The sequence below is a fragment of the Porites lutea genome, chromosome 10 (assembly GCF_958299795.1).
Source record: "Porites lutea chromosome 10, jaPorLute2.1, whole genome shotgun sequence".
Classification (NCBI taxonomy): domain Eukaryota; kingdom Metazoa; phylum Cnidaria; class Anthozoa; order Scleractinia; family Poritidae; genus Porites; species Porites lutea.
In genome coordinates this window covers 20778515-20805975 of record NC_133210.1, presented here as the reverse complement: position 1 = coordinate 20805975, position 27461 = coordinate 20778515, and the positions used below count along the sequence as shown (strand labels likewise).

The 27461-nt window shown below is 39.5% G+C and overlaps 1 protein-coding gene across 2 annotated transcripts in view; it reads left to right on the top strand.

Annotated features, from left to right (window-relative positions):
* The first annotated feature begins 4315 nt into the window (after positions 1 to 4315).
* LOC140950274 (uncharacterized) overlaps positions 4316 to 27461 on the top strand; it is a 67776-nt gene continuing 44630 nt past the window's right edge. For both annotated transcript variants that reach the window (XM_073399491.1, XM_073399492.1), the window contains exons 1-4: positions 4316 to 4499; positions 10328 to 10708; positions 24774 to 25010; positions 25527 to 25790. In XM_073399491.1, coding sequence (XP_073255592.1) covers positions 4409 to 4499; positions 10328 to 10708; positions 24774 to 25010; positions 25527 to 25790 — 973 coding nt within the window. In that variant the 5' untranslated portion in view covers positions 4316 to 4408. The remainder of the gene's footprint in view (positions 4500 to 10327; positions 10709 to 24773; positions 25011 to 25526; positions 25791 to 27461) is intronic.

Genomic DNA, 27461 nt, shown 5'->3' with positions numbered 1-27461 from the left:
AAAAGGGCTAATAAGGACAGAAAAGGACGGAAAAGGACACAAAAGGACTAGTAAGGACAGAAAAGGACTAGTAAGGACAGAAAAGGATTAGTAAGGACTGAAAAGGACTAATAAGGACGTAAAAGGACGGGAAAGGATTAGTAAGGACACAAAAGGAATAGTAAGGACACAAAAGGAATAGTAAGGACACAAAAGGACTAATAAGGACACAAAAGGACTAATAAGGGCGTAAAAGGACGGAAAAGGACTAGTAAGGACACAAAAGGACTAATAAGGACGTAAAAGGACGGGAAAGGATTAGTAAGGACACAAAAGGAATAGTAAGGACACAAAAGGAATAGTAAGGACACAAAAGGAATAGTAAGGACACAAAAGGACTAATAAGGACACAAAAGGAATAGTAAGGACACAAAAGGACTAATAAGGACACATAAGGACTAATAAGGGCGTAAAAGGACGGAAAAGGACTAGTAAGGACACAAAAGGACTAATAAGGACGTAAAAGGACATAAAAGCACTAGTAAGGACAGAAAAGGACTAGTAAGGACATAAAAGGACTAATAAGGACCCAAAAGGATTAGTAAGGACACAAAGGGACCAGTAAGGACAGAGAAGGACTAACAAGGACGAAAAGGACATAAAAGGACTAGTAAGGACAGAAAAGAACTAGTAAGGACATAAAAGGACTAATAAGGACAGAAAAGGATTAGTAAGGACACAAAAGGACTAATACGGAAGTAAAAGGACATAAAAGGACTAGTAAGCACGGGAAAGGACTCGTAAGGACACAAAAGGACTAGTAAGGACAGAAAAGGACTAATAAGGACAGAAATGGACTACTAAGTACATAAAAGGACATAAAAGGACATAAGGGACAAGCGAGGAGTAGAAAGTACAGAAAAGAGGAGTCCTCCTTTGGGATCAGAGTTGCTCTCTCATGATTCAGGTGCGGTATTTTTCTGGTTTATCGGTAGTTAACTTAATATTCCTATTATATTGTGCCTCGAACGACATCTGTTTTTTCAATATTGTGTGCATGTGACTGTACTGAGCGCTTTGAGACATGGGAAGTTATTTTTTAGTTCACTTACTATATTATGAAGAAGGACTTGGCGCCGCGGCCCCTGAAATTCTCTTTATTCAAGTCCCGGAGATTCAAGTATGCATGTCCGTGCTTTTATTGTGCTCTTACTATGGAGTAAGAAAGAATACGGACTGTTAAAATCAAATCTGTGACGATTGGGTCTTCGAGGTTCTTTCAAATAATGGATTGAATTTCAGTCTCAATTGTTTATTCACATCTAACAAATTATGAGTTGAGAATGATACATGACAGAAAATCGTCAAGGTCGGTTTCATGCTTCGCACGTGCAGACTGCTCCTTGCGAAAGGCGTGTTTTACAGTATTCGAAAATCAGAAACTTCCTTCGTTCTCCGGATCATAAAGAGGAATTATAAGCTAAAATCTTCTCTCAGGGCCTGGGGATCAGGACCCAGAGAGAGGATTAGGACCTCTCTTTAGCCTGGTTGTTGTGTTGTTGTTGCGTGATAATGTTCCTATTGGGTGTGTCCTCTCGTTCGCAGCTCACCTTTCTTGTTGTGGTTGTCCCCAGGGGCCTGGGAATTAGGATCCCAGAGAGAGGATTAGGACCTCTCTGTAGCCTGGGGACTTGATGGCTTGTTGTGGTTGTCCCCAGGGGGCCTGGGAATGTACTGTTATCATTGTTTCAATAATTGGGTAGAAACCATAAATAATACAGTTATTTTTCAGTAGCTTACAAACAACAACCATGAGCATGTGTATTCTGATTTATCGATAAGGAATTGTTTAAAATTTTGTCAATATATATTGGGTTCTCACATCTCAGTATCTGGCCCTGACTTGACAGATACACCAGTTGCATCCAGTTTCTGTAATTATTCAATTAATTGTGCTTAATTTATAGACTGATCCTTTGTTTTGTTCTTTGTTATTGCATATCTCCTCATCTGCTGTGGAGAAAGTCTTAGGCCCCTGACCAACTTGTTGCTGTTCCTGGTTAAGTCCTCAGCTGATACCTAGTCGATGGGACACTTGCCCAGTCTAATCTTACACGCAATGTTCAAGTACCATGTGACCATTGTTTCAACTGACATTTGACTCTGGAAATAGCCCTACCGTTCCTGCTGTTCGTCTATGGGGAATACCCCTTTGGGGTATTTGTGGGGATGAAGTGCTCCCATACAGGTCACACTTTGCCCCATAGACTCTTGTTACTCCTTAAACCGGGGAATTAGACATCTAGAGAGGTCTTCCCATCTCTCCAGTACCCAAGGGGGATTATCACCTCCACTCACAACCTTGGGGGATTTTCAACCCCTAGAGAGGATTATCACCTAGCTTCTCACTATTCTGAGGATTATCACCCCCAAGAGAGGATTATCACCTCTTACTATCCTGGGGGATTATCACTCCCTAGAGAGGATTATCACCTCTCCCCTTGTAGATTTCGGACTGTTACACCAATATGTAGAGAAAAGTGACCTGCTGTCCATATTTGGAGTACTTCATCCCTTACCCCTTTTCCCCATAATAATTCTGGTCTAGTTACTTGCTTTTATTTAAGGGGTTATGGGTTGAGAGCATTAATGGCAAATAAACGCTGAAGATACTCGAATTTTCCTGAGATGTTGGAGTAAGCACCTCAACTGGATTTCCAGTTGTTTTCGCTCTTTATGGAAGTGCACCCGACTTATTTTATACATAATAACTAAACTTAAATTCCGATTAATTCAACCGCGAAAGAACAGGGGTCTTTTTTGCATGAGCATGCGCGACTACTGAACAAGCGATATGCATGGAGGCTCACCACAGGGTTTGCCTTCATCAAAATGGCGCGTCTTAAAGCTATCATAGCGATTATTTTGCTCGTTGGTCTTGGCGAATGTGCTCGTGATTTAACAAAATGTGTAGTTTGCAAAAAAAACTCTAACATGGTCTTAACAAAAGCGAAGTAGACCGGCTTTAACATACACGAGCTACTATCAAATTTCATCTCCCCACTTGACCTGGAGAACCGCGCGCGTATATGTAGTGCCTGGAGGATTGCGCTGGTCTCATCAAAGTCTAAACAAAGTGCAGAAACGTTTGTTGATGCAAGTAAACACTTTCAACTTTCTTTGTTTTGAAATCGGAAAGGAAGAGAAATATTAAAAAAAAAAAACATAGCAAATTTCAGCGAGTGGGTTCGAAGTGCGCGAAAGCCGATGTTCAGTTCAGCAGTGAATTAATATATGTTCTACAATTTTCCCAGCACTTTAAAGCTACAAAATTAAGAGCACACGAGACTTAGATAAGTCACCTGGTGAGATGTTGGTGGTAGTCACTCTGTATGTCTCGAACAATAAAAAAAATGAATATCAATGAGACAGTCAAAACTGCATTCAATAGGACCGAAGTTAAAGTCCAATCTTGCGACCGATTTTGATGAAACAAACGGTTAGGTTTCCCAAGAAGTACAGTAAACATGTGATGCCGACCAAAAGTTAAAAATCATTAGAACATTTAAGTTCTGGCTAAAAGCAAATTCCTGTAAAAGATGCGTTACAATGTTAGTCCACGCAAAAAGAAGAAGTTCTACAATTTTCCTATAAACAAACTTTGTATCGCTAAAATACTTAAGGCAAAAACTTTCTATTCCAACTGAAAACGGCGTGGTAGTCGCCCGCTGATCGTTATTAATCCACTCCCGAAATATGGCTAAATCAGCTATTAACAAATAATTGACAGAAATCCTCTACGGCATCGAGAAACTGATTTACATCCGATGTATAGACAAACACTAAATAAAGAACATTTTGCTCATTAGCTACGCATCAGCAATGCATTCTATGCCAATCTTTGCGGTTCTTAAAGGGGAATCAAGACACGAGTCGAGCGCCAAACAACAACAAGCAGCCATGTTCGTGTCAGACACCCTTGTGAAACTTGCTCTTTCACCTCGTTCAGCCCAACAGTCTCCACTTTAAATCAACAGATCTTTACTTATTTTGTACAACGAAGGTCTTTCCTAAGTTCCCGCTACTATTTCAATCTCAAGCAAGCTTTCAAAGTGAACAATTTGGTTCCTATGACTATGCAGCACGGTCGCTGTCACTGGTCGCGTGTTCTTTGACAAGTCAGCGGTCGCGCATGCTCATGCAAAAAAGACCCCTGTTCCGCGAAAGAGGAACGCAAATGATGGTGTGACGTAACAATATTTTTACTTCCGCTTGAGTTTGTCACGTGGTTTCGCCGGCTGAACGCGATTCAGTAAGGTGAATTTTCCTGTGTGGTTTTACTGCTCATCTTCTCTTCAGTAAGAAATTGCACGTTTTGTGATTAATTACTGCCAAGTGAACACACCAGTGAGGCTATCGTTAATGTCATATGAGATGTGAATACGTTACAGACGATCAAAAGATGCTTATTTTGGTCAGGGTGCTGTTACTGCTGCTGCTCCGGCCTCTCGCGTGTGCAGGTTAGCTTTTTGAGACTTTTGTGATTTTATTTTCCTCTAGAATACATATGCACTCTGCTTCTGGGAGCTCACTTCTAGTAATTACCGTCGAGTGGCAAAATTACATGATATGCTAAACTAATTGAAACTCACATATTTTCCCTAAAACACAATCGCTTCGTTACAACTTCCGCTTTTGCTAAAAATGATGGTGTAGGAGGAAATGTTGGTTGACTAGGCTACTTATCAAAAATATACTGTTCAAATTAAATTATGGCTGCTGATGATTCGACCAGATGATTTTTTGCGCCACTTTTAAACAATTACTTACACTGAGTTGTAAAATTCTTGGGTTTAACAGATGGAATAACAAATGTCTAAATGTTCCAAGGCGCGCTAAATTGTGACGCTGTGATGATAGCACATTGAAAGCAAAACTTAGTTTTATCTTTGGTTTCATCTTCGACCATGTAGCGAAAGTTCGTTTCAACCACCTTTTGTTGTAACGTCAATCACTACGGAATTTAAGCAAAAATCCAGTTGAATTACATCGTTGCATAACTTTCGATTAGTCTAGTATCAAGCAGAGTGATAACCCTAAACTGGCTCCTGACTGACAATATCTCCAAAATAAGTTCTCGTAATGACGTTTTGGCTCTAGGCTTCTTAACAGTTATTTCTCATTCATTATATCATCTTATAGTAGAGCCACGCTTCTGAGATGATGATAAGTTGGTGCGGCTGAGTCGTCGCATTCACATGAGAAAAATGTGTTGTTTTTGAACTGTGGTGGCATAAAAAATAATAATAAATAAATAAAAAAACAGCAATTTATTACGCTACGGTCTGTCTCGCGATCTTATCAAAGTTCCTGTTACGAAAGGCGCCTACGAAGTGCTGAATCGGGCACCGTGCTGCTGAAAACAGTACTACGCAAAAAAAAACAAAAATTATGACAAATTATGAAATACCTGAATAGACACGTTAACACGTTAGACCCGAAAACAACAACAACGTCAGCTTTAATTGCATAAGCATAGAAGTACATACAGTATTGCAAAAGCTATTTTAAGAACCAAGATTACTTCATAGAGCAATAAAGTTACTTTGGTAATAATTTTCCACGAAGATTAAAGCAAGCTGAAATATATTTCATAAAATGTATATTGATATAGTAATTAGAGGAGTTCATTAGTTCATTGATCAAAACGTTTACAGGTAACTGGGTAATATTTGGAAACAGAGTCTTGATTTTTCTTGTAAAAATTATTCCTAATCATAGAGTATATAGGACAACAAAAAGTAAAGTGAACTTCGTCTTCTATTAGATTCGATCCACAAAAAAAGGCAATGCCTATTATCTTGTGTAGTTTGATTGTATCAACATCACTGATCCCCGGTCTATGGACCCAACTTCGGACTATACCTTATCGACCGGTCCACGGACCACCCCTAAAATAACACGTAGCTACTAAAAACAACAACTAAGATTTGATTAACCGTTTGTCTAGATAGACCAGTCCGCAAAGGCCCAAGCTCGGGCGCATGGTATATTAACGACCGTCCTCTTGCCACAAGTTCGAGATGGTCCCATTTCAAGTTATGACCAGTTGACGTGACATGGTCTGCACTAACTGATGATTGATCGCTACTTGTAATGGCTTTGAAGTATTTAGTTTTTCTGTCATACAATCAACCTGGCAGACCTAACAACTAGCCTTATAACTAACCCTTGACATTAAGCGCGGTCATAAATTGAAATGGGACTATTTCGAAATTTTGTTGACCGTCGGACATTGACTGCAAGAAAAAGGAGACTCTGCTGATCAAAGATCTAAAACCCTTCCTGAATGAAACTGTCAGCAGTGAAAAACTTTACTTTTTTTAGTTTGCGTGTTTATTTATATGCAAATTTTCCTACCATATGCCATCTATTGATTCTTTAATTAGTTACTTATTCTACATTTAAATTTCTGTTATTATTGAACGGTTTATACTTCTGAAGAGGGGTGATCGAGTGAGGGGTGGCACATGATGGAAATAATGCCTATCCTCATATTTCGTTCAGAGATACCTTATAAGGGTCAATAAATGTGGAGTAAAGTTTTTGTTTTTGTGAAATATTTTTTTCTTTTCCAGAAAATTCTAAAACACTTTAACGGTCTGTAACGGGTGGCCACCGCCATAAAATGACGAAAAAAATGCGACAAGTAAGGGTACAAGACGTTTGCACCTCAAAAAGCACAGAAAGAACTTATGGGTTTATAAATTCACATATTTACGTACGAGGTGTTGAAAAATGATTTAAGCCTAATAACAGGATTATAACGGTTATTTAGAATTCCAGGTGAGTCTTTGAAAATCGCTAATATGTCATTGTTGTAATATCTCATTTTGGAGCAGATTTTCATGAAAGCTTTTTCCTTTGCTGTATAACTCAGAATGTCTTGAAATGAATGTTTCCGATAAGTACAAAAGGGCTTCTTTTCAATGATGTAAAAATTTATCTGGGGCTTTTATTCACTGCTAGGAAAAAGTCCGCTAAACTTCGAGTAAATCAAGCATTGACTTTTTAGCAAACGAAAGTAACCAAATGTCGTTCTTTTTTCGATACAAATTGCAATCTCCACATCAGCAAACAGTACACATTCCTGGTGGCTTTCGCTGGGAACACCGCATTAAATTACTCTACATTTTCAACCATATTTGAGCTTTAACATGACAATACCCCACGCGTTGACCAGACTCAGCTAAAAAGGACAATAATGAGATCATTTAGAGTCAGATTTAGAGTTAAAGTAGAACGAATTTTCAACTTAATGAATGTTAACCTGAGTTCAGGCCCTATTTTTGTTTCGCTTTTTAAATAAAATTCCGGCGGAAAAGGCGAAACGAAAAGAGAGCCTGGTACAAAACGTCTTTGAAACGTCTACCGCAGCCACTTCCAACACAATACACAGTGCAAAATAAAATAAAAGGAACTGAAGGGTTTATATTTATAGGCCGCATGCTATCGAATTAAAGTCCATATCTAAATATCAACTATTGTTTCATTGGAAGGGCTTTGAAGATATACATGTATCATCTTTTATACTCTACCGTGAAGCAGGTGAAACAGAACCCATCAATTATGACATACGTGCGTTGTACCGTTCGTGATAGCCGAATTCGGTCAGAAATGTCTTGAAGCAGCATCCACACTAAAATATGAACCCTCCAGTAATCGTTACTTGGCTTCACACCTGATTAGAATAATTTAAGTACAGTTGGAAGCTACTTTGAGTGTGAAAGGGTAAAATATACCTACTTCAACTTCACTTGGTGGCCATGGAAACATTCGTAGTTCAAAGCAGCCAAAGTTCGTCGCCAAATATAGTGTTTTCACTCACGTGGCCAGCATCTATGCAAATTTATTAGAACAAAAGAAAGCGTTTGCATAAGAAAAGAGTTCAACTCCCAGAGGATTGGTTGGGGACACCAACATGGCCGCCGTTTCATTGTTTTGGGACACCAATGTGGCCGCCGTGACGTCATGTGAAAACACTCTTTACTTGAGAACACGCTTGACCAATAGGAAATGAAAGCCATCTGAAAGCGATGTGCACGTGCTGCGGTTCCAAGATTCTAAATGAACGGAAAGATAAACATCCATGTCTCAGTTGCTAAGAGTATCACAAAAGAGGCCAAGCCCAATCCCTACGGTCATTTCTTTACCGAAAAGCGTGTCATTGGGCCATTCTAGAGAAAAACGGAAGAAGACGTCACTCGTTGTTGTTGTTGTTTGTGCCACTGCTAAGTACTCGTAGAAAACAAAGTACGGTAGCATCTCATTCAGGGTTAAGACCCTGAAAAATTGTCTTGAAAAATTGTGAAAAGCTGAAGAACTGTAAGTTTAAATACGGCAAGAAATAACAAGTTCTGTCCAAGGTCTGTAAAATAAACAAACGCCGTCTGATAGTACTGTTTACCTCAGGTGTCTCAGATGCGATGTATAAAACGTATAAAAGGCTGATTTACACGCCATCGGCCACCAGATTTGTAAAGTTAACTTGTCGAACACAAAAAATCTGGCCTGATTTCTTATTTTGGCCTCCCTTTCATTAGACGGAGTAATGCAGCCGATAAATTATAACGTGTAAATTGGCTGCCACCGAGAACTATCTTGTCGTGTGACCGGCCTTTTATAGCATAAAATAAAAAGTTTGTCCAATTAACCTTATATAAAATAAAGGTGGTGGACGACTGGACTATTCCAAGCCTAATCAACCGTGATCAAAGGTGTGCATGGTTATTTTTTGGGGTGCACATATATGATTATTAACTCGATGTAAGATTTGTTTCACTCTTAGACTGTTTACAATTTGACCAATCTACTTTGTCTCTAAAATCACTTAGCCTGTCCCTCAAATGTAAAGTTAACTGCTTTATGGATTACAAGTGTATTGTTTGATTTAAATTTTAAATTTATTAACGGGAGCTTCGCTTCTAGCCCTGGCTAAATCTATATATTAATAATAATTTTAAATGAAGATATGATCGTCTCAGTGGTAATTGCAATTTAAGCACTTGTCGAACCCTAGACCTCTGTCGCGTCTGCGTTAGTGCTGCAGTGCGCTACCAACTGAGCTATGAAGACCCATACATTGGGAGCAGATCCATTGTTGACTTTACCCGTGAATGGAATGAATAATGATAATGATTATGATTATAATACAGGCCTGTAGGGAGAGGGGTGCGACAAGTTGGCTCCCACCCTCCACAGACTTCAGAGTCCCGCTATTTTGTCGACCAACTATTTAAAACGAAGTAAATTACCGATACCGTGCAAGCAAAATCGTCCTCAATTTTGCGATAGTTGAACAGGTGTTGACATAGTGAGAAAATAAGCCGAGGAGGTCAGCAAGAGAGGCCGCCGTTAGATTTGTCAATCCATAGATACCTCTGTCCGAAGTTGCCTAAAAAAGGAAGGTGCCGTAAGTGAAGATTTTCCCGCTGCAGACATTTATCACCACCGAGTTTCTTCATTTGAAAATCTTGAAAGTAAATCTCAAAGTTAAAGATTACTGGGAATTTGAAAGCAGACGCCCTGGTGGGTGTGGCCCTTCAGTGCGCTCTCGTTAAGTCAGATTTTTCTTGTTTCATGTAACCACAATCCAGGACAAAAGTCCTTGGGACAGTACTGCAATATTCATATTTTTCTGTCATTTCTCGGTTCCCTCTTAAAACAGTGCGTCCCTTTCGAAATGTTCTTGCAGTTCTCCCTCCTCCCACCCTATACAAAGTTGAAATTTGGAAAAATTCTGGATACAGGTGTCCAACATTGTTTGTGGGGTGAGGGGAAGGGTTCGACCTGTGTGAATTGGAAAACGCCCCAGTGTCCCGAGACTTTTGTCCATGATTGTAGAGAAATACGACTTGCGTGCACTATCTAACATACATTCGTCTGGAAGAAGTCGTTGATCTGTTGCTATAAAGAAGCACCCAACTTGGCAAGATCACGAAAGATCATGATCATCAGCAGCAAACCTAGTGAATACAAAGATTTACAACTTTTGTTCTATTGTTTCTTTTTAAATAGTGACATTGCCATTGTTATTCTGAAATTTTAAAACACATACATATAGTGTCTTTGCCAAAAAGTCAATTTTGAAGTTCAAAATTTTTGCGTGGTTCTGGCCTGCGTAGCATCCAAATTAATTTTAAAAAATGTTCATTACTACAGTGAGTTTACCTGGTTTTAAAAAATAAAACAACTTAAAGAAAACCATTTGTTATGGCAAGTAAATCCAGTTGACAATAGAGTTTTACTGTCTCCCAACTTAAATATCTGTATCTTGTTTTTGTTGAAGGGCAGTCGCTGAGATTCACAACATCATATGCTAAGAAGAAGGTGTCAGGAAGGATCGGTCATTCTGTGACATTCGAATGGAAATTTTCTGGTGGAGTTGACACAGTAACCTGGGGATTGGCGAATGAGGTTGGAGCGGTCATTGACAAGGTGTTTGTATCCTTAGATGGACGTGGTGTCGATGTGGTGCCATCTGGATCAGTCCCTGTTGAATACAAAGGTCGTGTGAATGGAACTCGCTCAGGTGACTCATCTTCTGGTCAGGCCAGCTTCACACTTTATGATCTTACAAAAGATGATGAGAGACTTTATGGATGTTTGCTAAAGCCTAATAACCCAAATTTGCGGGAAATACCTGACTCCGTGCAGTTAATTGTTGTAGGTATGTATATTTTTACAGAACTTTAGATTCTAGTGCAAGGACGAGATATGACTTGTAAAATAATTTTAAATTTTCATATATCTTCATAGTTACGTGGGCTATGATCGTCCGGGTAAGTGTAGACGTGAGTATAGTCCAGGGCCGGGTTGTTCAAAGCTGGGTTAAGATAACCCAGGGTTGGTACGAGATTTGAATTCAGATTTGAAAGCTCAAAAAGCAGTTCAGTCTTAATTCTTTTGGTCTACAAGTTGATGATTGGAAGCTCTAAAAATAACTGAGAAATGATCCGAGAAAATGCTTTTGAACACAAGAAAAAGAAACCCGGGTTAAATTTAACCCCAGGTTAAGCGCTAATCGGCCTTCGAACAACCGGGCCCAGGATTATATGTAAGAAATTTGGCTCCCGTGGGAAGTTCGTGCTCAAAGCAAGCAACTCGTCTAGAAGTATTAAGAAGACCTCAAATAACAAGAAAAATGTTGTTGCCACGCACAGAGGCTTTTCGGGGGGGGGGGGGGGGGTTAAAATTAGCCTAACAAACTATGCACGAAACGAGGTTCGGGAATAAAATGTCTTACAGCTTTACAAACTGTAGATGACACCAAAATAACAGGGCATGTAAACCTCAATGTTGTCAGTTTTTTTCCATAGCCAATGGGACACTTGATTAGTCACGTGACGGAGCTACAATCTTGGACAAAACTGTTGAGAAAATTGCATATTTGGGGGCATTTTTGCTGAACTTCGTAGCCGACCGATTCTTCCCTCCCCCCCTCCCCCTAGAAGCAGTGTTGTTGGGTCTTCAAAAGAAAGCCGGATCCCTAAGCATTTGTAGGAAGCAACTTTGAATTGGGGGAGGGGGTATTCTTTACGCGAAGCCGTTGATGTGGAAATAGTTTTGTTGCGTTAGGTAGTGTGCATTAATGAAAACATTTTCTCAAGTAGTTTTGTCCAGGATTGTATTTGACCGGAAAAGTCGATTTTGAGCATTTACCGCGGGCACATAAATCTGTTCTTTATATGTTTGGTACATTTCACAGAGAAGTAGATAATTAATGGCAAATAAGTGACAACAGAGGAGTTGATGGCAAGAAAATCAACTTGTCTGTCTTTCTTGATTCAAGTAGCCAATCGTGAACGTTTGTGAATTTCATTTTCCATGCAGGGTTTTTACGCGCGCTTTGAGTGCAGAGGAGCAGGCATACATTACGTTTTTGGTGGACGAGAAAGACGTCTCCGTCAAGGAGATTAGCCACAAAACGGGAATTTCACCGGCTACGATTCGACCAACAAGTAACACATGAAAGTTTTGCTGAATTTTCAGAGCGCGTGACCCATACTTTGAACAATTTTCCCATCGCCGAAACGGATAAAACAATCAAAGTCAATGAACGAGCGCTTGCCATTAATAACAGCTTCAAATGGAGAGAGGATTAAATATTAACAAAACTTGTATTTTTACTCTCCCAATTTGAAAGCTTACTTTTTGACATTGTAGCGATGTCCAGTGCAAAAAATCACACTATGAAATCTAGAAATGTCACGCGCGGTAACGTGACAAGATCTACTATCGTGTGACCTGTAAGAGTGCATGTTTTGCCCTAGGGCTATTTATAGCTACATATGACTGGAAGAAATTATGAGATAAATTCATCATTTGTAAAGCAAGAGATAGTAAAAATTGCCACAGTTGTCTTCTAATCTCTTTCTCTCCACAATATCTAAGATTCGGAACGATTAACAGGACATTTTCAAGGTGCTACCAAGATTAGCAACGGTTAACAACGGTTAACAAGGACGTTTCATAAGAATTCAGAAGGTCATTTACTTTTAAAAACGAAATGGTGTTAACCGTTTGAATGCTCTGTTAATCGTAATTTTATTCTACCCATGGAATTATCATAAAAAGTTAACCGACTTGTAGCAAACGAGGTTTCTGTAACCCTCATAGTTTAGCCAATTTTAAGATCTAAGAAGCAGTTTCCACGTGACGGGATACGTTTCCATATTGGCTTCACTATACGTCACTAAATAAACACTACGAACTTCTTTTCTTCTAAGAAAACCGTCATCCAAGTCTTGTTCCGACTCTTCTGAAAACTATAAATCACTTTCCACACTTTCCAAGCCTTCTATGTTTGAACAACACGAAAACATGTAACAATGAGCACGCGTTCTACGGCTACTGCAAAATCTTACTGTTTTAAGAGGGTGCAGCAAAAAACGTATATGAGGTCGTTCTTTTCTATGAGAAGATGGTGTGCCGTGAAACTTTGTGCTCAAAACAGCTTCTGTAAAGTGCTTTTTATTGGTAGGTTTCCGTTTTGTCCATGTTAATATTCTTGCTAAAAAACGCGAATCACCTTATATACAATCTTGGACAAAACTGTTGAGAAAATTGCATATTTGGGGGCATTTTTGCTGAACTTCGTAGCCGACCGATTCTTCCCTCCCCCTAGAAGCAGTGTTGTTGGGTCTTCAAAAGAAAGCCGGATCCCTAAGCATTTGTAGGAAGCAACTTTGAATTGGGGGAGGGGGTATTCTTTACGCGAAGCCGTTGATGTGGAAATAGTTTTGTTGCGTTAGGTAGTGTGCATTAATGAAAACATTTTCTCAAGTAGTTTTGTCCAGGATTGTAGCATGAAAACGAGGCTGAGAAATAAAACTTCCTATACCTTTATTAACTGTGGATAAAACAAAACCGAAATAACAGAAAACACACAACTCGATGTTTCCAGTGTTAACCTAAGCCAGTGGGATACGACACTAGTCACGTGACGAATCTAACATGAAAGCGAGGCTGCGAATAAAGCTTCTTACAGTTCGTATAACTGTGAATAAACCAAAACCAAAAAAACGGGGATATACAAAGCAATGTTTTGAATGTTTGCCCAACCCAGTGGGACTCTGCCACTAGCAAAGCGAGGCTGAGCAATAAACGTATTATAACGCTATCAACTGTGGGTAAAACGAAACCAAAATGAAAGGAAATATGCACCTCAATGACTTCAGTTTTGGCCTTAGTCAAACACTCACTCGCAAGTGGCTCAATTAGGTATTCTCTGGCATATTACGTGTCTAATCACGTGGCCAAAGTAACACAGAAATGTGCCGATGGTTTGTAAAATTTTTGAATGGTCTATTAACGTCGATTAAGATACTGTATTTACATCCAGCGCCCAGTGTCTTACAGATAAGAGATCGATGTTTCAGCTGTGGTGTACAAGAAATTTTGTGACCAGACCAGGAAATGAGATGCTCTCGTTTTAACCAATCTTAAGAGTGACGAAAAGTTAATAGCTTAACTCCTGTTACTGTGAAGTGGTCAGCTAAGTAAAATGCTCACACAGAAATATTTCAGTAGTCCAACACGAATTTTGTTTTACTTTCACTATCTTCCCATGAAACCTAGTCATAAAAATCTTCCTATTCATCTTCATCGTCATCATCATTACCATCCTCACCATCATCATCACCATCGTTGTCTTGCATATTTTCACAAAGTTTCCCACTGTCTGAACAACTACATAAATCAGTGCAGTTTAGTCCATGCTTTTCTACATTGTTAGCGTTTTGTTGAGGATCTCTCCTTGGCGCATTTGCACTTTACAAGGTAGGTAATTGCGTCTGTTGCGGGTGGTATACGTAGATTCGTCATGACAGGCACCCATCCATTTTCATTCGTCGTCAAGCCAAAGGTTTCTGGGGTGGAATTTGCGACTCGTCATAATTGCACACAAGAAGTTGATTGTGAGCTATTAAGATTGCTTGACTTGCAGCTTGGGTTGGTGGTGGCCTTTGTGACTGGGCTTGCTTCTTTCGAAACAACCACTATCTCAGCTCTTTCTTCGTACAAATAAATGTCCTTGGTACATACAGCTGGCACACAAACAGCATCTCTCCATCATCTCTCTGCTGGGAATCGCACTTAGTCCAAGAGCTGAAAAGCCACTGATGACGTCTTTCTCAGCTTCTATGAAAGTTTTCCAGCAGGATACCTTTTAGCCAGCGAACAGCAGACGCATTTCCGGTCGTCGCTTCTCTCCCTCCGAAAAATAGCGTCTGCGAACCCGAGCGGCAAAACGATTTCCGTGACGTAAATTTTTTTAGCCAATCACGGTTTAGCTCTTAAAATCAAGGAACTAACTCGCGAGACTTCTCGCAAGATCGTTCGCGGTGGATATGCTTTCAAGTCGAACTTGAAAGGACGACGTGGCTTGCGTATAGCCGTCCTTTTTCTCAGAAAGACGCGTTTACGAAAGTTAATTTGCCAGGATTGTGGGACTGATTGACGAAATAAGTATCAAGAGGATTCATATAGAAGAAAAGATTAGAGGACATTTTTCATCTATTTGCCTACGGAGTCAATGATTTATCACACGTAGTTTTTTTGATCATATTCGAAACGATAACTGTCCTAATGACAGTAGACGCATCATGCAGTTTGTTGCTTCTGTTCCTCTCTGGTTCCTGGCAGGAAAGTATGCCTTGGAGAACTCTTCGATAGTTTGTCGTGTGCCTCTTTAGATATTTTTTAGTAGATATCCTTTATCTTTGAAAGGTAGGACGTGTGGTAATTGATTTCCCATGCGTGGTTGCTTCTTGGCTCTGATAGAACTTTGATCAGATCGATAGTATTTTATATTTCTTCCGGTATATTTCTTTAAATACATGTTCTTTTCAAGGTTCTCATTTCCATAGTTTTTTGTGAGATGAGTAGAAGCGTCGTAGCTGAAATGTCATTTTGACTATGATCTATTTACTGCTGTAACTATTTATTTCACGCTGGGTCTGACCCAGGTTTATAATATTTCAGATCATTGGGTTGTGGCGATACTAGAATTATTAACGAGCGATTGTTAGAGATTTCTGAATCAGTCAAGGATGTGTCTGTATAATTGATTCACCACCTTTTATCAGCGCTGGTTAAATTGAAATAAATAAGTCTGAGCGCGATGTCATTAAGCTATGTCACTTTCCTTCGCTGTAGCGATTATTTTGTCCAGGTTTTGTTTATGTCACGTACTACAGTATTTTATAAAGCGAAACCAAAGGCCCACATAACATGAGCAGTTGCTTCATAAAGAAGTCAGCATTCAACGTCGCAGGAAACCTTGTTATGGTCGTAAAATACACGTTCCAAAGAGTATTTGGTAATTTTCGCCAAAATCCAAGACACTTCAGCGCGCGAGGTCGCGAGGAGTCACTTGAGCTGTACTCTATCCTTTGATCTGTTTGGCCTACATCAAAACAAAAGGTTTTACGTCACGGAAAATTCTTTTGCCGCTCGGGTTAGCAGACGCTATTTTTCGGAGGGAGAGAAGCGACGACCGGAAATGCGTCTGCTGTTCGCAGGCTAGATGCCTTTCACTCTCCCCAAACAGATGTTTCTGTTTTGTCTGATAGACGTTACCTACATCTCTGCAAAAACACCTCATTTGTCACCGGCACGGGCCAGAATCATCACGGGATCAAGCATGAAACAATGTTTCACGCTCTTAGCCCTGTATACGCAGCAGCCCTTCCTGCCTTTCAAGTTTCTTGCGGAGCTGGAAACACAGGAAGCTTTCCTGGAAAAGGAAAGGCATCTGGCTGGAAATTTTCATACAACCTGTCGAAGAAGAAGTCCTCAGTAGCTTTTTAGCTCTTGGAGTAAGTGCCATTCCCGGCAGAGAGACGATGGCCTTGATCGAGAAGTTTGTGTGCCAGCTGGGCATCTAAAGCTTCCCCTGTTAGCTCTGGGTTCTCACAGGGAACAGTTTTGGGCCCTCTACTATGTTGTTGACGTATGTAAATGACCTGCCCAATGGACTGCATTCTGAAGTGAAGTGAAGTGAAGTTGAAGTGGTTCCAGCATATTGCTTCAATCTCAACAAATGCTAGTAAGACCCAAGGGTTGATTAGACGTAATCTCTGGAATTGCCTCAAGAATGTGAATGAATCTCCATATTGCTCCATTGTTGGACCTAAACTAGAGTATGCGAGCGCCCTCTTGGGACCCACACTACAAGAAAGACGTGCACACACTAGAAAGAGTTCAAAGAAAGGCTGCACGTTTTTGCCTCCAGCTGATTTCAACCGAACTGCCAGCGTTACAGATATGCTTGGGGAACTGGAATGGGATACTTTAGAAATGACAAGAAAGTAAAACAGATTAGCAGTAATACACAAACTGAGTCGTAGTCTGGTAGGTATTAAAACAGATCGAAAAACTTCGTGCCGAATAGCGAGACCAGAACACATAGGAGCCATGCGTTTAAGTACAGAATATCCAAAATTTATAGAAAGAACGTTTTCAAGTTCTCTTTCTTTCCTAGAGCCGTATGTGAATGGAATTCTTTGCCTTCAGAGATTGTAAATTCTAAGTCTTTGAACTGTTTCAAAACAAATTTAGCAAACTATCTGAAATGTGAATGAGACACAACTAGCATGTTGTATTTATTAAGTCTATTTATTTTGATATATTTCTTTTTATATCTGTACATACATAAATAGGTTCACCTATTCCATTTTGTTACTTGCCACGTGTTCTACTTCTTTCAAAAAGTTGGTGTGATGTCTAATCGACGTTACCGACGTAATAAAATGTACATGTGGATGTACCAAGGGCAATTATTTGTACGGTGAAATAGCTGAGATGGTGGTTGTTTCGAAAGAAGCGAGCGCAGTCAGAAAGGCTGCCACCAACCCAAGCTGCACTATGTCAAGCAATAGTAAGAGCTTACTATCAACCTCCTGTGTAGAATAATGACCAAGTCGCAAATCCACCCTTCCATCCCCAGAAAACTTTGGCTGGACGACGGATGAGAATGGTTGGGTGCCTGTCATGACGAAACTACCACAAACGCAATTATTTACCTTGTTAACTGCAAATGCGCTAAGGAGAGATGCTGAGCTAAACTACACCGTTTTATGTAGTTGTTCAGACAGTGGGGAACTTTGTCAAAATATGCATGACAATTTCTTATACACCACAGCCGAAACATCGATCTCTTTTCTGTGCAACATTGGATGCTGGATGTAAAAACAGTATCTTAATCGACATTAAAGGACCAGTCAAAAATTTTACAAACCGTCAGCACATTTCTGTGTTACTTTGGCCACGTGATTAGACACGTAATATGCCAGAGAATACCTAATTGAGAGCCACTAGTGAGTGAGTGTTTGACTAAGGCCAAAACTGAAGTCATTGAGGTTCATATTTCCTGTCATTTTGGTCTCGTTTTACCCACAGTTGATAGCGTTATAATACGTTTATTGCTCAGCCTCGCTTTCATGCTAGCTTTGCTAGTGGCAGAGTCCCACTGGGTTAGGCAAACATTCAAAACATTGCTTTTTATATCCCCGTTATTTTGGTTTTGGTTTATTCACAGTTATACGAACTGTAAGAAGCTTTTTTTCGCAGCCTTGTTTTCATGTTAGATTCGTCACGTGACTAGTGTCGTATCCCATTGGCTTAGGTTAACACTGGAAACACTGAGTTGTGTGTTTCCCGTTATTTTGGTCTCGTTTTATCCACAGTTAATAAACGTATAGGAAGTTTTATTTCTCAGCCTCGTTTTCATGCTAGCTTCGTCACGTGACTAATGAAATGTCCCATTGGCTATGGAAAAAAGCTGGCAACATCGAGGTTTACATGTTCTGTTATTTTGGTGTCATTTTATCCACAGTTTGTAAAGTTGTAATACATTTTATTCCCCAACCTGTTTCATAATTTAATAGACGTTTTTACCGATACGGCGGCCATATTGAATTAATTCGATTTGAGCAGTATTATAGGATGCCCAGTGGGCATGAGCATATTTCGTTTGTATCTTCGAGCGCTTTTCGGGACATTTTTTTCTTAAAGTTTTCTTAGAATAAGATTGTAATGGGGAAAAAGATCTTTGTGCCGTGTTTGGATGTAATAATGATTTCCTCTTTCCCGAGAAATATACAGTGAAAGACCATATTTCTAATACTAAACTAGAAAAAGGCGATCATTATTACATCCAAACACTGCACAAGGATCTTTTTTCCCTTTACAATGTTATTCTAAGAAAACTTTAAGAAAAAATGTCCCGAAAAGCGCTCGAAAATACAAACAAAATGTGCTCATGCTCCCTGGGCATCCTATAATACTCCTTAAATCGAATTAATTCAATATGGCCGCCCTATCGGCAAAAAGGTCTATTGATGATAATCTGCCTTTCTAGAAAATCGCTAGACTCTCAGTAGTCTCTACGACCTTAGTGTATTCCGGCTAAAAAAAATAGCTTGTCGCCATTAAATAATAAACTTTAAAACTTAACTTCGACTCGCGAAAACTGCGAAACGACCAAACGAAGGAAAATCACAAGCGTCTGCATTGACAGCGCGCGAAAATTCTGTAAGCTGATTGGTCAAAAATGATATCTCAGACGTGCGGATAGAAATGATATCACCTCTGTTAGGCTAATTTTTTAGCCCCTCCTGAAAAGCCTCGGTGCGGGTTACAAAACTGGCAGCAACATTTTTCTTGTTATTTGAGGTCTTCTTAGTATACGTACTTCCAGAAAAGTTGCTTGCTTTCAGCACGAACTTCCCATGGGAGTACAAATGCTGCCAGACTACATAGGACTGCTTTTGACAGTGACTAACGGTTGGACAGAAGGAGAACGGCTGTGTAGTCAGCTTCAGAGCAATGTGATTAGTGCCAAATCGGAAAATGGTATAGCCGATTTAGGGGTATTTTTCTCTGGTTTAGCGCGACGTTATTTTTAACATAACGGAGGGGGGGTTAGAACAATTTTTTTTGTTTTGGAGGGGGGGGGGGTACTGTCTAAGTTTTTGCTAGATAACTCTAGTTTTTCACTCCCCCTCCTGATAATTATTGCACAGTCCCTAATTATTGGGACTTTCCGATACTACAAGTACAAATGGCTCCTCCTTGGGTGGGCGCTTTATGAATGAGAAACACTTAGTTATGGGTGAGTGAGTGAGTGAGTGAGTGAAAACTTTATTCACCCACGGTAATTTTATCAAATAACTTTACAAAAAGCATCTGTTCTACCTAAAAGCCGTGCATTATTTAACTTACATAAAGATATAGCTATATACCTAAAAACTAAACTAAGAAAGATCACACACAATGTTAAACCTAATGATAAAAAACTTAAATTATGAGGCTTGTGTAGATAGCAAATACCACTTGATCTTAGCCTTAAATTGTTTTAAAGAAGTCTCTTCCTTTAAACTGGAAGGAAGAGAATTCCAGAGCTTGGCGCATGCAGAAGCAAAACTATTCCTAAAATAGTTTGTTCTTGCTTTTGGCACTATTAAATTCAATCCAGAAGAGCGAAGGTCATAACTGAGCCGGCTTGTATTAACGTCAAACATGTCAGACAAATAAGAGGGACATCATTAATGCCATATGATGTTGTCTCATTTCACTAAGTGAGAGCCACCCAAGTTCATGCCGAATATCAGCTGAATGTTTCGAGTATGAAGCACCAATAATAACACGAGCGGCCCTATTTTGCAACTTTTGAAGACTGTCTACCAACGTTTCCCCAATACTATCCCAAACAATACAACAATAAGGAAAATAAGGCTCAACTATTGACCTGTATGCGTTTATGAAGTGCCCCAAACCAACAAAAGGCCTACTCCTCTTAAGAATTCTAATGCCACACCCCACCTTTTGTCTGACACTTTGTAAATGATTTCTCCAAGTAAGAAATTGGTCGATAGTAAGGCCAAGACACTTTGTACTTTCGACCTGTTGTAACGTTAAACCATTGACACTTAATGAAATATTTCCCGCTAATGTTGCTATTCTCTGCCGAGAACCTATCACCATAAAATCTGTTTTTAGTGGGGCTCCCACGCGCGCCAAGCGCGCGTGGGACAGAGCCCCATACTCATAGATTATGGTCAACCTCTTTTCGTTTGGTTGTCACGTGATTGACCGAGCGTACGTACGTACGCGTCTACGGATTGTACGGGTGGGGTAGGGGAGACTATCAAAACGAAGGGAGGGGTGTCTCAGGCGTGTCTTGCCAAGTCCACATCTTTTACATTGGACATTCACAATATGGTCAATTGACAGCTGTCAAAACAGGATAGCCACTGACTAGTATCCCATGACCGTATCGCGGGCTCATGTGTCAACTCATTGAGGTGACGTGATTTATTTGGAAGCTGTCCGCTGACCAGTTAATTATTTTACTAGATCACGAGCAATGTTCAGTCTCATACTTTCTAGCTAGTTTGGGATCGGAGCTTAGGAAAACTGATACACATATTGGACATCAATGTTGTGATCAATTGACAGCTGTCAAAACAAGGTATCCGCTGACCAGTATCACTTGACTGTATCAGGGGCTCAGGTGTAGACCCATCGAGGTCAAGTATTTTTTTGAAGTTATCCGCTGACAAGGTACTGGTTTTCAAATGATCGCAGGCTCAAGTTTAATTTTTTAAAAATTCATATGAAATGTGTCGTGTTTATGTGCCGCAGAATTAAAATTTTGATTTCAAACTGACCTCGGACGCAAAAATTCAGCCAGCTGCTACAGGCAGGGAAGACAGTTACTTTTGACTTTTCTCGCCATGTTCACGCGTTGGTCACGCTCTACGTCCAATTTTTATGTTCCGATTGGTCAAAATTTGACAGGTGAGTTCATGCGGAAAATTTATGCAGCTTCTTGAATCTTGTTTACTTTGACAGCTGAAGCTGACAGAGTTTTGTGTCAATTTGTGATGTTTTTAACTTTCTTTTTCCATTGGATGTACAAAATGAAATTCAGCTGCTATCAGGAGTCTTCTGTTATTCATGGCTAGTTTGTTTATTTGGTTTTTGGTTGAGTCAAAGTCGGAAATCCGATTTCGCATGGCATCGTTTTCGCCGTCACCTTGCTTAATGCGTAAGAGGATTGCAAAGTCTTAAGCGATGCTGGCCTTACTTGACACCATTCAGGAGCTGCATCTCGAGTGGTAAGCCTAAGTAATTATGGTATTTGATGTTTGTTTTTTATCCCTAATTTAATGAAGTCGAGCGTAGTTTATGCGGCTATTTTGCTTACGCACGTTTGTAAGATTTGACAGAATGGTCTGACCGAGTATCAGGTTTGCTATAAGCTTACAGATCTTTAAAAAGCCTTTAGACATTTTCTCACCGCAAATAGAAAGAAAACGTTTCAAGGAATATTTAGTTATAATTCTGGCTGTAAAAGAAAGGTTTGAGCGATTTCTTTGCCTCGAGTTCGTCTTTGAAAAAAGCAAACACCGGGAAGCCGGCTTAAAACGTAAACTTCAGCTTTAAAGCTCGAAGACTCAGGATTTTGAGAGACACTTTAATACTTGTCTTCCTGGATGAAAATTGTCGTCTCTGTATGTGTTTCACCGAATTATATTTCTTTTATTGATTGTTAGTACTGTCTCTTGTAATTTTAATCGCTGTGCCGATTGTTTTCAGTCGTTCAGTGAACAACGCTTCCCGGAGTACTCAAAATGCCGCGCGTTAAACCGTTTTAAAATAAAAAATAAACATAATAAATTCTTTATTATGTTGGAGCGTATCTGTGTCAATGTTCATTCAAACACTCGCCACCGCTAGCACAGCAAAAGTCAGAACCGGCTGCCCGTATAGATGATTTTGAAAATTTTTTTAACGGTTTACTGCTAAAGCCCACGCGTGCTTCGGTCGTCCTGAATATTAAATGATAGCAATTTGTATCGCAATATTGTGAAATACTGCATTCTTTTGTCCGAGGTCTGTATCATAAAAACAGTGCCTCATAGTACTGTTTCACCTCAGATGTGATGTATAAGTGATATAAAAGCTTGGTTTACACGCACCCAGATTTGTTGGCAAGATTTTGTGAAGTAAACTTGTCGAACCCAAAAAATTCGGCCGGAATTTTTTTTCCAGGCCTAATTAATCTACGGTGATCAAGAGCCGCCATTATGGCTCTTAATATAAATGTGATCGAAGATGATTGCCAGTTTTTTGGTGTACTTATGAGGCTATCAACTCGATGTGAGATTTGGTTCACTCTTAGGCTGTTTGCAAATTATTTTTTGTAAAATCACTTAGCCTTTCCCTGAAAAGTCACACGAATGTGCTCTAAAGTTAACTGAATTGTGGAATACAAGTTTATTGTTTGATTTAAATTATAAATTTATTAATGGGAGCCTCTCTTTTAGCTATGGCTAAATCTATATATTAGAATATTCAATGTGAGTTTATTTGAGCTGCGCCAATTAAAAATTCCGTTAAGGTCGTTGCTCATTTCAGTCTGAAGGATAGATAAATCCACGGCAGAGAACGTTATATTATTTTCTATCATCAGCAAATGACCTTCCTATACTATGATCTAAGCAATTTGGTAAGTCATTAATGTAAATAAGAAACAAGAGTGTGCCTAATAAAGAACCCTGTGGAACGCCACATACGATACGATTTTTTACAGACGACAATCCGTTTACCACGCAAAATTGCTGTCTGTCTTTTAGGTAAGACTTCAACCTCGTCCCCAGGGCTTTTCCCTTAAAAAATGGGTGGGGCGGGAAAAGGCCCTGGCATCGGCTGGTCACCTGCACAGCCTAAATATTCCTGAGAAGCTAATTTATATGCAACCCGCTGGTTTTGCGCTGACAGAAGTCGAACGGAGTAACCATGGAAAAAGTAATAACTTCGCGAACTGTATGTCAATATTTTCGCGTCTGTGCGATTCAAAAGCTTAAGATCCATTTAATTGCGTATTATTCAAATGCTACAAGTTTATGAAAGGGCGTACCGGCTCTACGTTGTCACGTACAAAATATGTCAAATGCTTCAGAGCTGAGACAAGCAGTTATCGAGTAGTACTTCGACTGAAATTCATCGTGACTGTGGAATTGCTGTACGATCATCAAGCGGAAAGTGATTTTGTCCAATGTCAAACAAAAGTGCGGGCCCTTGCCTCTATGATCTGCAGTGAATTTAAACAAATTGAACTTAATTGAAATAGAATTGTTTGTTTCATGGTCGGGTTGTAGAGAAGACCAGACTCCATAAAGCATTTTGATGAACAAATCTCCGCGCCGGATGCAAGTCAGCCCTCCAGCCAGGAACGATGACAGGTCGCCGATCTGAAACATTTAAAGATCTCTTATATCTTTTCTCTTCCGAGGATAAGTACAAAGGATTTTCCTTATATTAAAGGGAAGATTGACCGATCGATTGGAATCAACTACAGCTATGTCAATTTTAAATGGAGCCAAGTCTTTCTTTGTTACCAGTCGTTTGATACCCTGGGTGCCAGAGACTTTTCATGCGCGGTTTCCGGTTTCGGTCAAGTCTCGCAGAGGTCATTGAATTTTTTAAAAATACAGGTCATACAAGATAACAGAGAGTTAGGGTGAATGGAACTAGGTTGTGTACGGCGGTCCACTTCGCAAGAAATAAAATAAAATATCAAAAGAGTCGCGAAAACGAACTTTTCCAGTACAAACTTTATGCATGTACGATAGCTTGTTTGTCATTTATATCGCTCTATAAAGGAAGTTTAGAAATGTTACCGCTCGCTGTCCCCTTCATAGAAATCGGAGGAAAGCAAAAAATTACCGTAGCCAGTATCTGTGACAAAAAGGAAACGTTGTAAAATTTTTGGTTAATCGTCAAGAGATATAAAAGGCCGCCCAAGATCGCGCGCTGTGAGGTTACGCAGTAATTTTAGCTTTTCACATAGCGCTAATTTATTACACCCAGGATTTTAGGGTGTACGAGGGGACACGTGACCAGCCGATGCCAGGGCCTTTTCCCGCCCCAGCCATTTTTTTAAGGGAAAAGCCCTGGGGAGGAGGTTGGCAAGACTTGAACCAAGAAGCGGTTTTCAGATAGCATCGCTTAATGGCGATGTACATTTTACGCAAACCTGGGGTCAATTTAATATAATTTACAATACAAGTGTAGCTATTATTTTCAGACCCTTAAACAATGGCTACACTTGTGACTTACACTTGTCAAAGTTTTATAAAATTGACCTCTGGAAGCTTTTGTCCTAAAACATCCTTGCCAACTACTTAAGGTCTTTATTTACTATCCTTTTATTGACTTGTTAGGACCACCAAATATAACACTCGTATCTCATAATCAGACAGCAAATGAGGGAGATAAGGTGATACTTAACTGTACAGCTGATGGTAATCCACCTCCAAACGTTACATGGACAAGACTCGTTAGTAACAGTCACGTCACCTTTCCTCTGGCCGTCAGGAGACAAGATGAAGGAGGTTACAGATGCACTGCTGATAATGGTTTTGGTATTAAAATCCGTGATGTCTTCATTACTGTACAATGTGAGTACGATTATTTATTTTATGATGCATGGCGATTTGGAATGGATTACTGTCTCAGCAGTAAAAGCAGTTAAACCTATCAAATGAAATATGTCCTCTGATGATCACCTTTTTTTTTCCGATAAGAAAGACGTACATTTGCTATACTATGCTATATGAGCTTAACTACTAAACTGCAAGTTAGTGACGTAAGTTATATATTTATTTAATTATTTTCTTACACTTTATTTTAAGGCTCCTTATATTCGTACGATAACTTAAAACAATTATTGGTAGTTTTTTGCCGACTTTTTTTTGTCGCCCTCATGTGGTACCTTGGTAGAAAGCAGTCATTTTTCCTCCCTTAACTTAAAAAAAAAAAAAAAATGAATAAAGATTAAAATAACAAAGAAATTAATTGCAACGTACTATCAGTGTTAAGAGAACAATCACAACACAGCTAAGCCCTTAAGTTTTGCATCGAAAACAATAGCAATATTCATAGTCTTTGATTGGTGGCATGATTGTATTTCACAGATGCAGCTACAGTACGGACGGTCGCTCCTATAACATCCTATTCTTGGATTGGACAAACTGTAAAATTGACTTGTAAGGCAGATGGTTCCCCAACGCCAACCTTATCTTGGAAAAGCCCGAGTGGGAGAGTAATACGGCTAGAAAAAGAATTAAAGACAACAGTAGATGTGCTGATGAAAAGTGATCAGGACTTTGGTAATTACACGTGCCAGGCCACTAATGATGTTAATATTGATACAAGCACAGTGCAGGTGCAGCAGATAAGTAAGTGGAATATCTTTTTCTTTATTGTATATAAATAGCTGTGATTCTGTGATTTTGCCGTTTACGTGATGGTTGCAAGTACTTCTTTCATTTTTAATATGCATCAAGGGGTATGGGCCCTTTGCAGCTAGGCAGTCTCTTGGGATAAAAACTCCTTGAACATGGCCAAGAAAAACACCACGATTACGTCATTTATAAGGCCACTATCCCGTCTTTCCAAAACCCTCTTTGTCGTCTGCGCTCTAGCAAGGTGTTTATGCACCACGTGACTGTTTCGCTGCAAAGCATCCGTACCCCTAAATGCATACAGGTTAAAGTTGGAAAAATAAAATAATATTAAAACTGGCCATTTGATGGTCTGTTTTTATTTTATAAGGACCAAGATTTATCCACACAGATGACAGTGATGAAAAAATCGTTCTCTTTTTAGTCGCAGCCAATAAGCGACGCGAGCGATGAAATTTCACTAATGAAAAATCATCGTTCGCGGCGTCTGATTGGACGGACGATGTTTTTCACTCATGAAAAGTGATCGTACGGAAAGCCGCGTCATCCTTGGCATGAAAACTGGCAAGCCGCCTTTTTATTTTCAAGATGTCGGAAAGGTTTATGGACGTTGGTTCAGGTGACAATTTTATTGCGGAACAAGAAAACAAAGCCACATTGCATTACAAAAAAACACAACGAGATGTAAAACTTCGGCGAACCTTTTTAGGAACCAGGAATGAACTTAGAAAAGTTGAAGAAATTCCAGCATTGGAGTTAAACGAATACATCTGCGAGTTTATCATTTTGGTCAGAACCAAAGATGGGAAAGACTATGAGCCTTCTTCTCGCTCCGAAGTCTATTGGCAAGTTTTGAACGACATCTAGCTACTCTAGCTACTCTAGCTACTCTGCCAGTATCGTGAATGACCTCGTATTTGAGAAAACAAGAGAAGAGAAGAGACTGAGGCCTTTGGAGGACAGTGACGATGAGTAAAAACATTGCTATGATATGAATGTGTTGTTATATATCACTAGCTTTAAAATTTCCTCTTTTCCCTTTGCTGAAATTTTTAAAAGAAAATGTTGAAGTTTTTACGCTTTCGAGTGAATGAAACTCTTCATTGTCCTGAAATTTTGAAAAGATGTTGAATTTTTAAAGAGCGTATGAGTAAATAAAGCTCATTTCATTGTCTTATCGCTGTTAATTGTCATTATTGTTTGAAAGAAATCTCAGCACTTATATTCGCTTGTACGATTTTTATTCACTTGATGTGAAGAATCTCAAACTCACTCGCTCGAAGACTCACTCGTTCGTTTGCGATTCTTCACAACTCGTGAATAAAAATCGTACGCACTCACCAACCATGAAGTAATCTCTATTTTTTCTACTTCAGTGGCAAACGAAACCAAAAATTATAGCGTCTGGTTCAAACTAAACCAATGGGCTAACGTACCATAACTAACGTGATGAAAGTATCCGTATCTGGTACTAGCCTTAAAGAAAGTGAGAAAAAAGTTTGCGAACCATAGTACAAGAAAAACAACAGTCAGCAAGCTGAAGAAAGCAGCAAAGATTGTAAGTTCTGAAAATATCGCCAATGTCACAGGCCACAGAGGTATAAATTTCCTCAAGTATCTTCTTGTAAACGCTTCTCGTAAACGCCGAGCTCTCATAATCGAAGA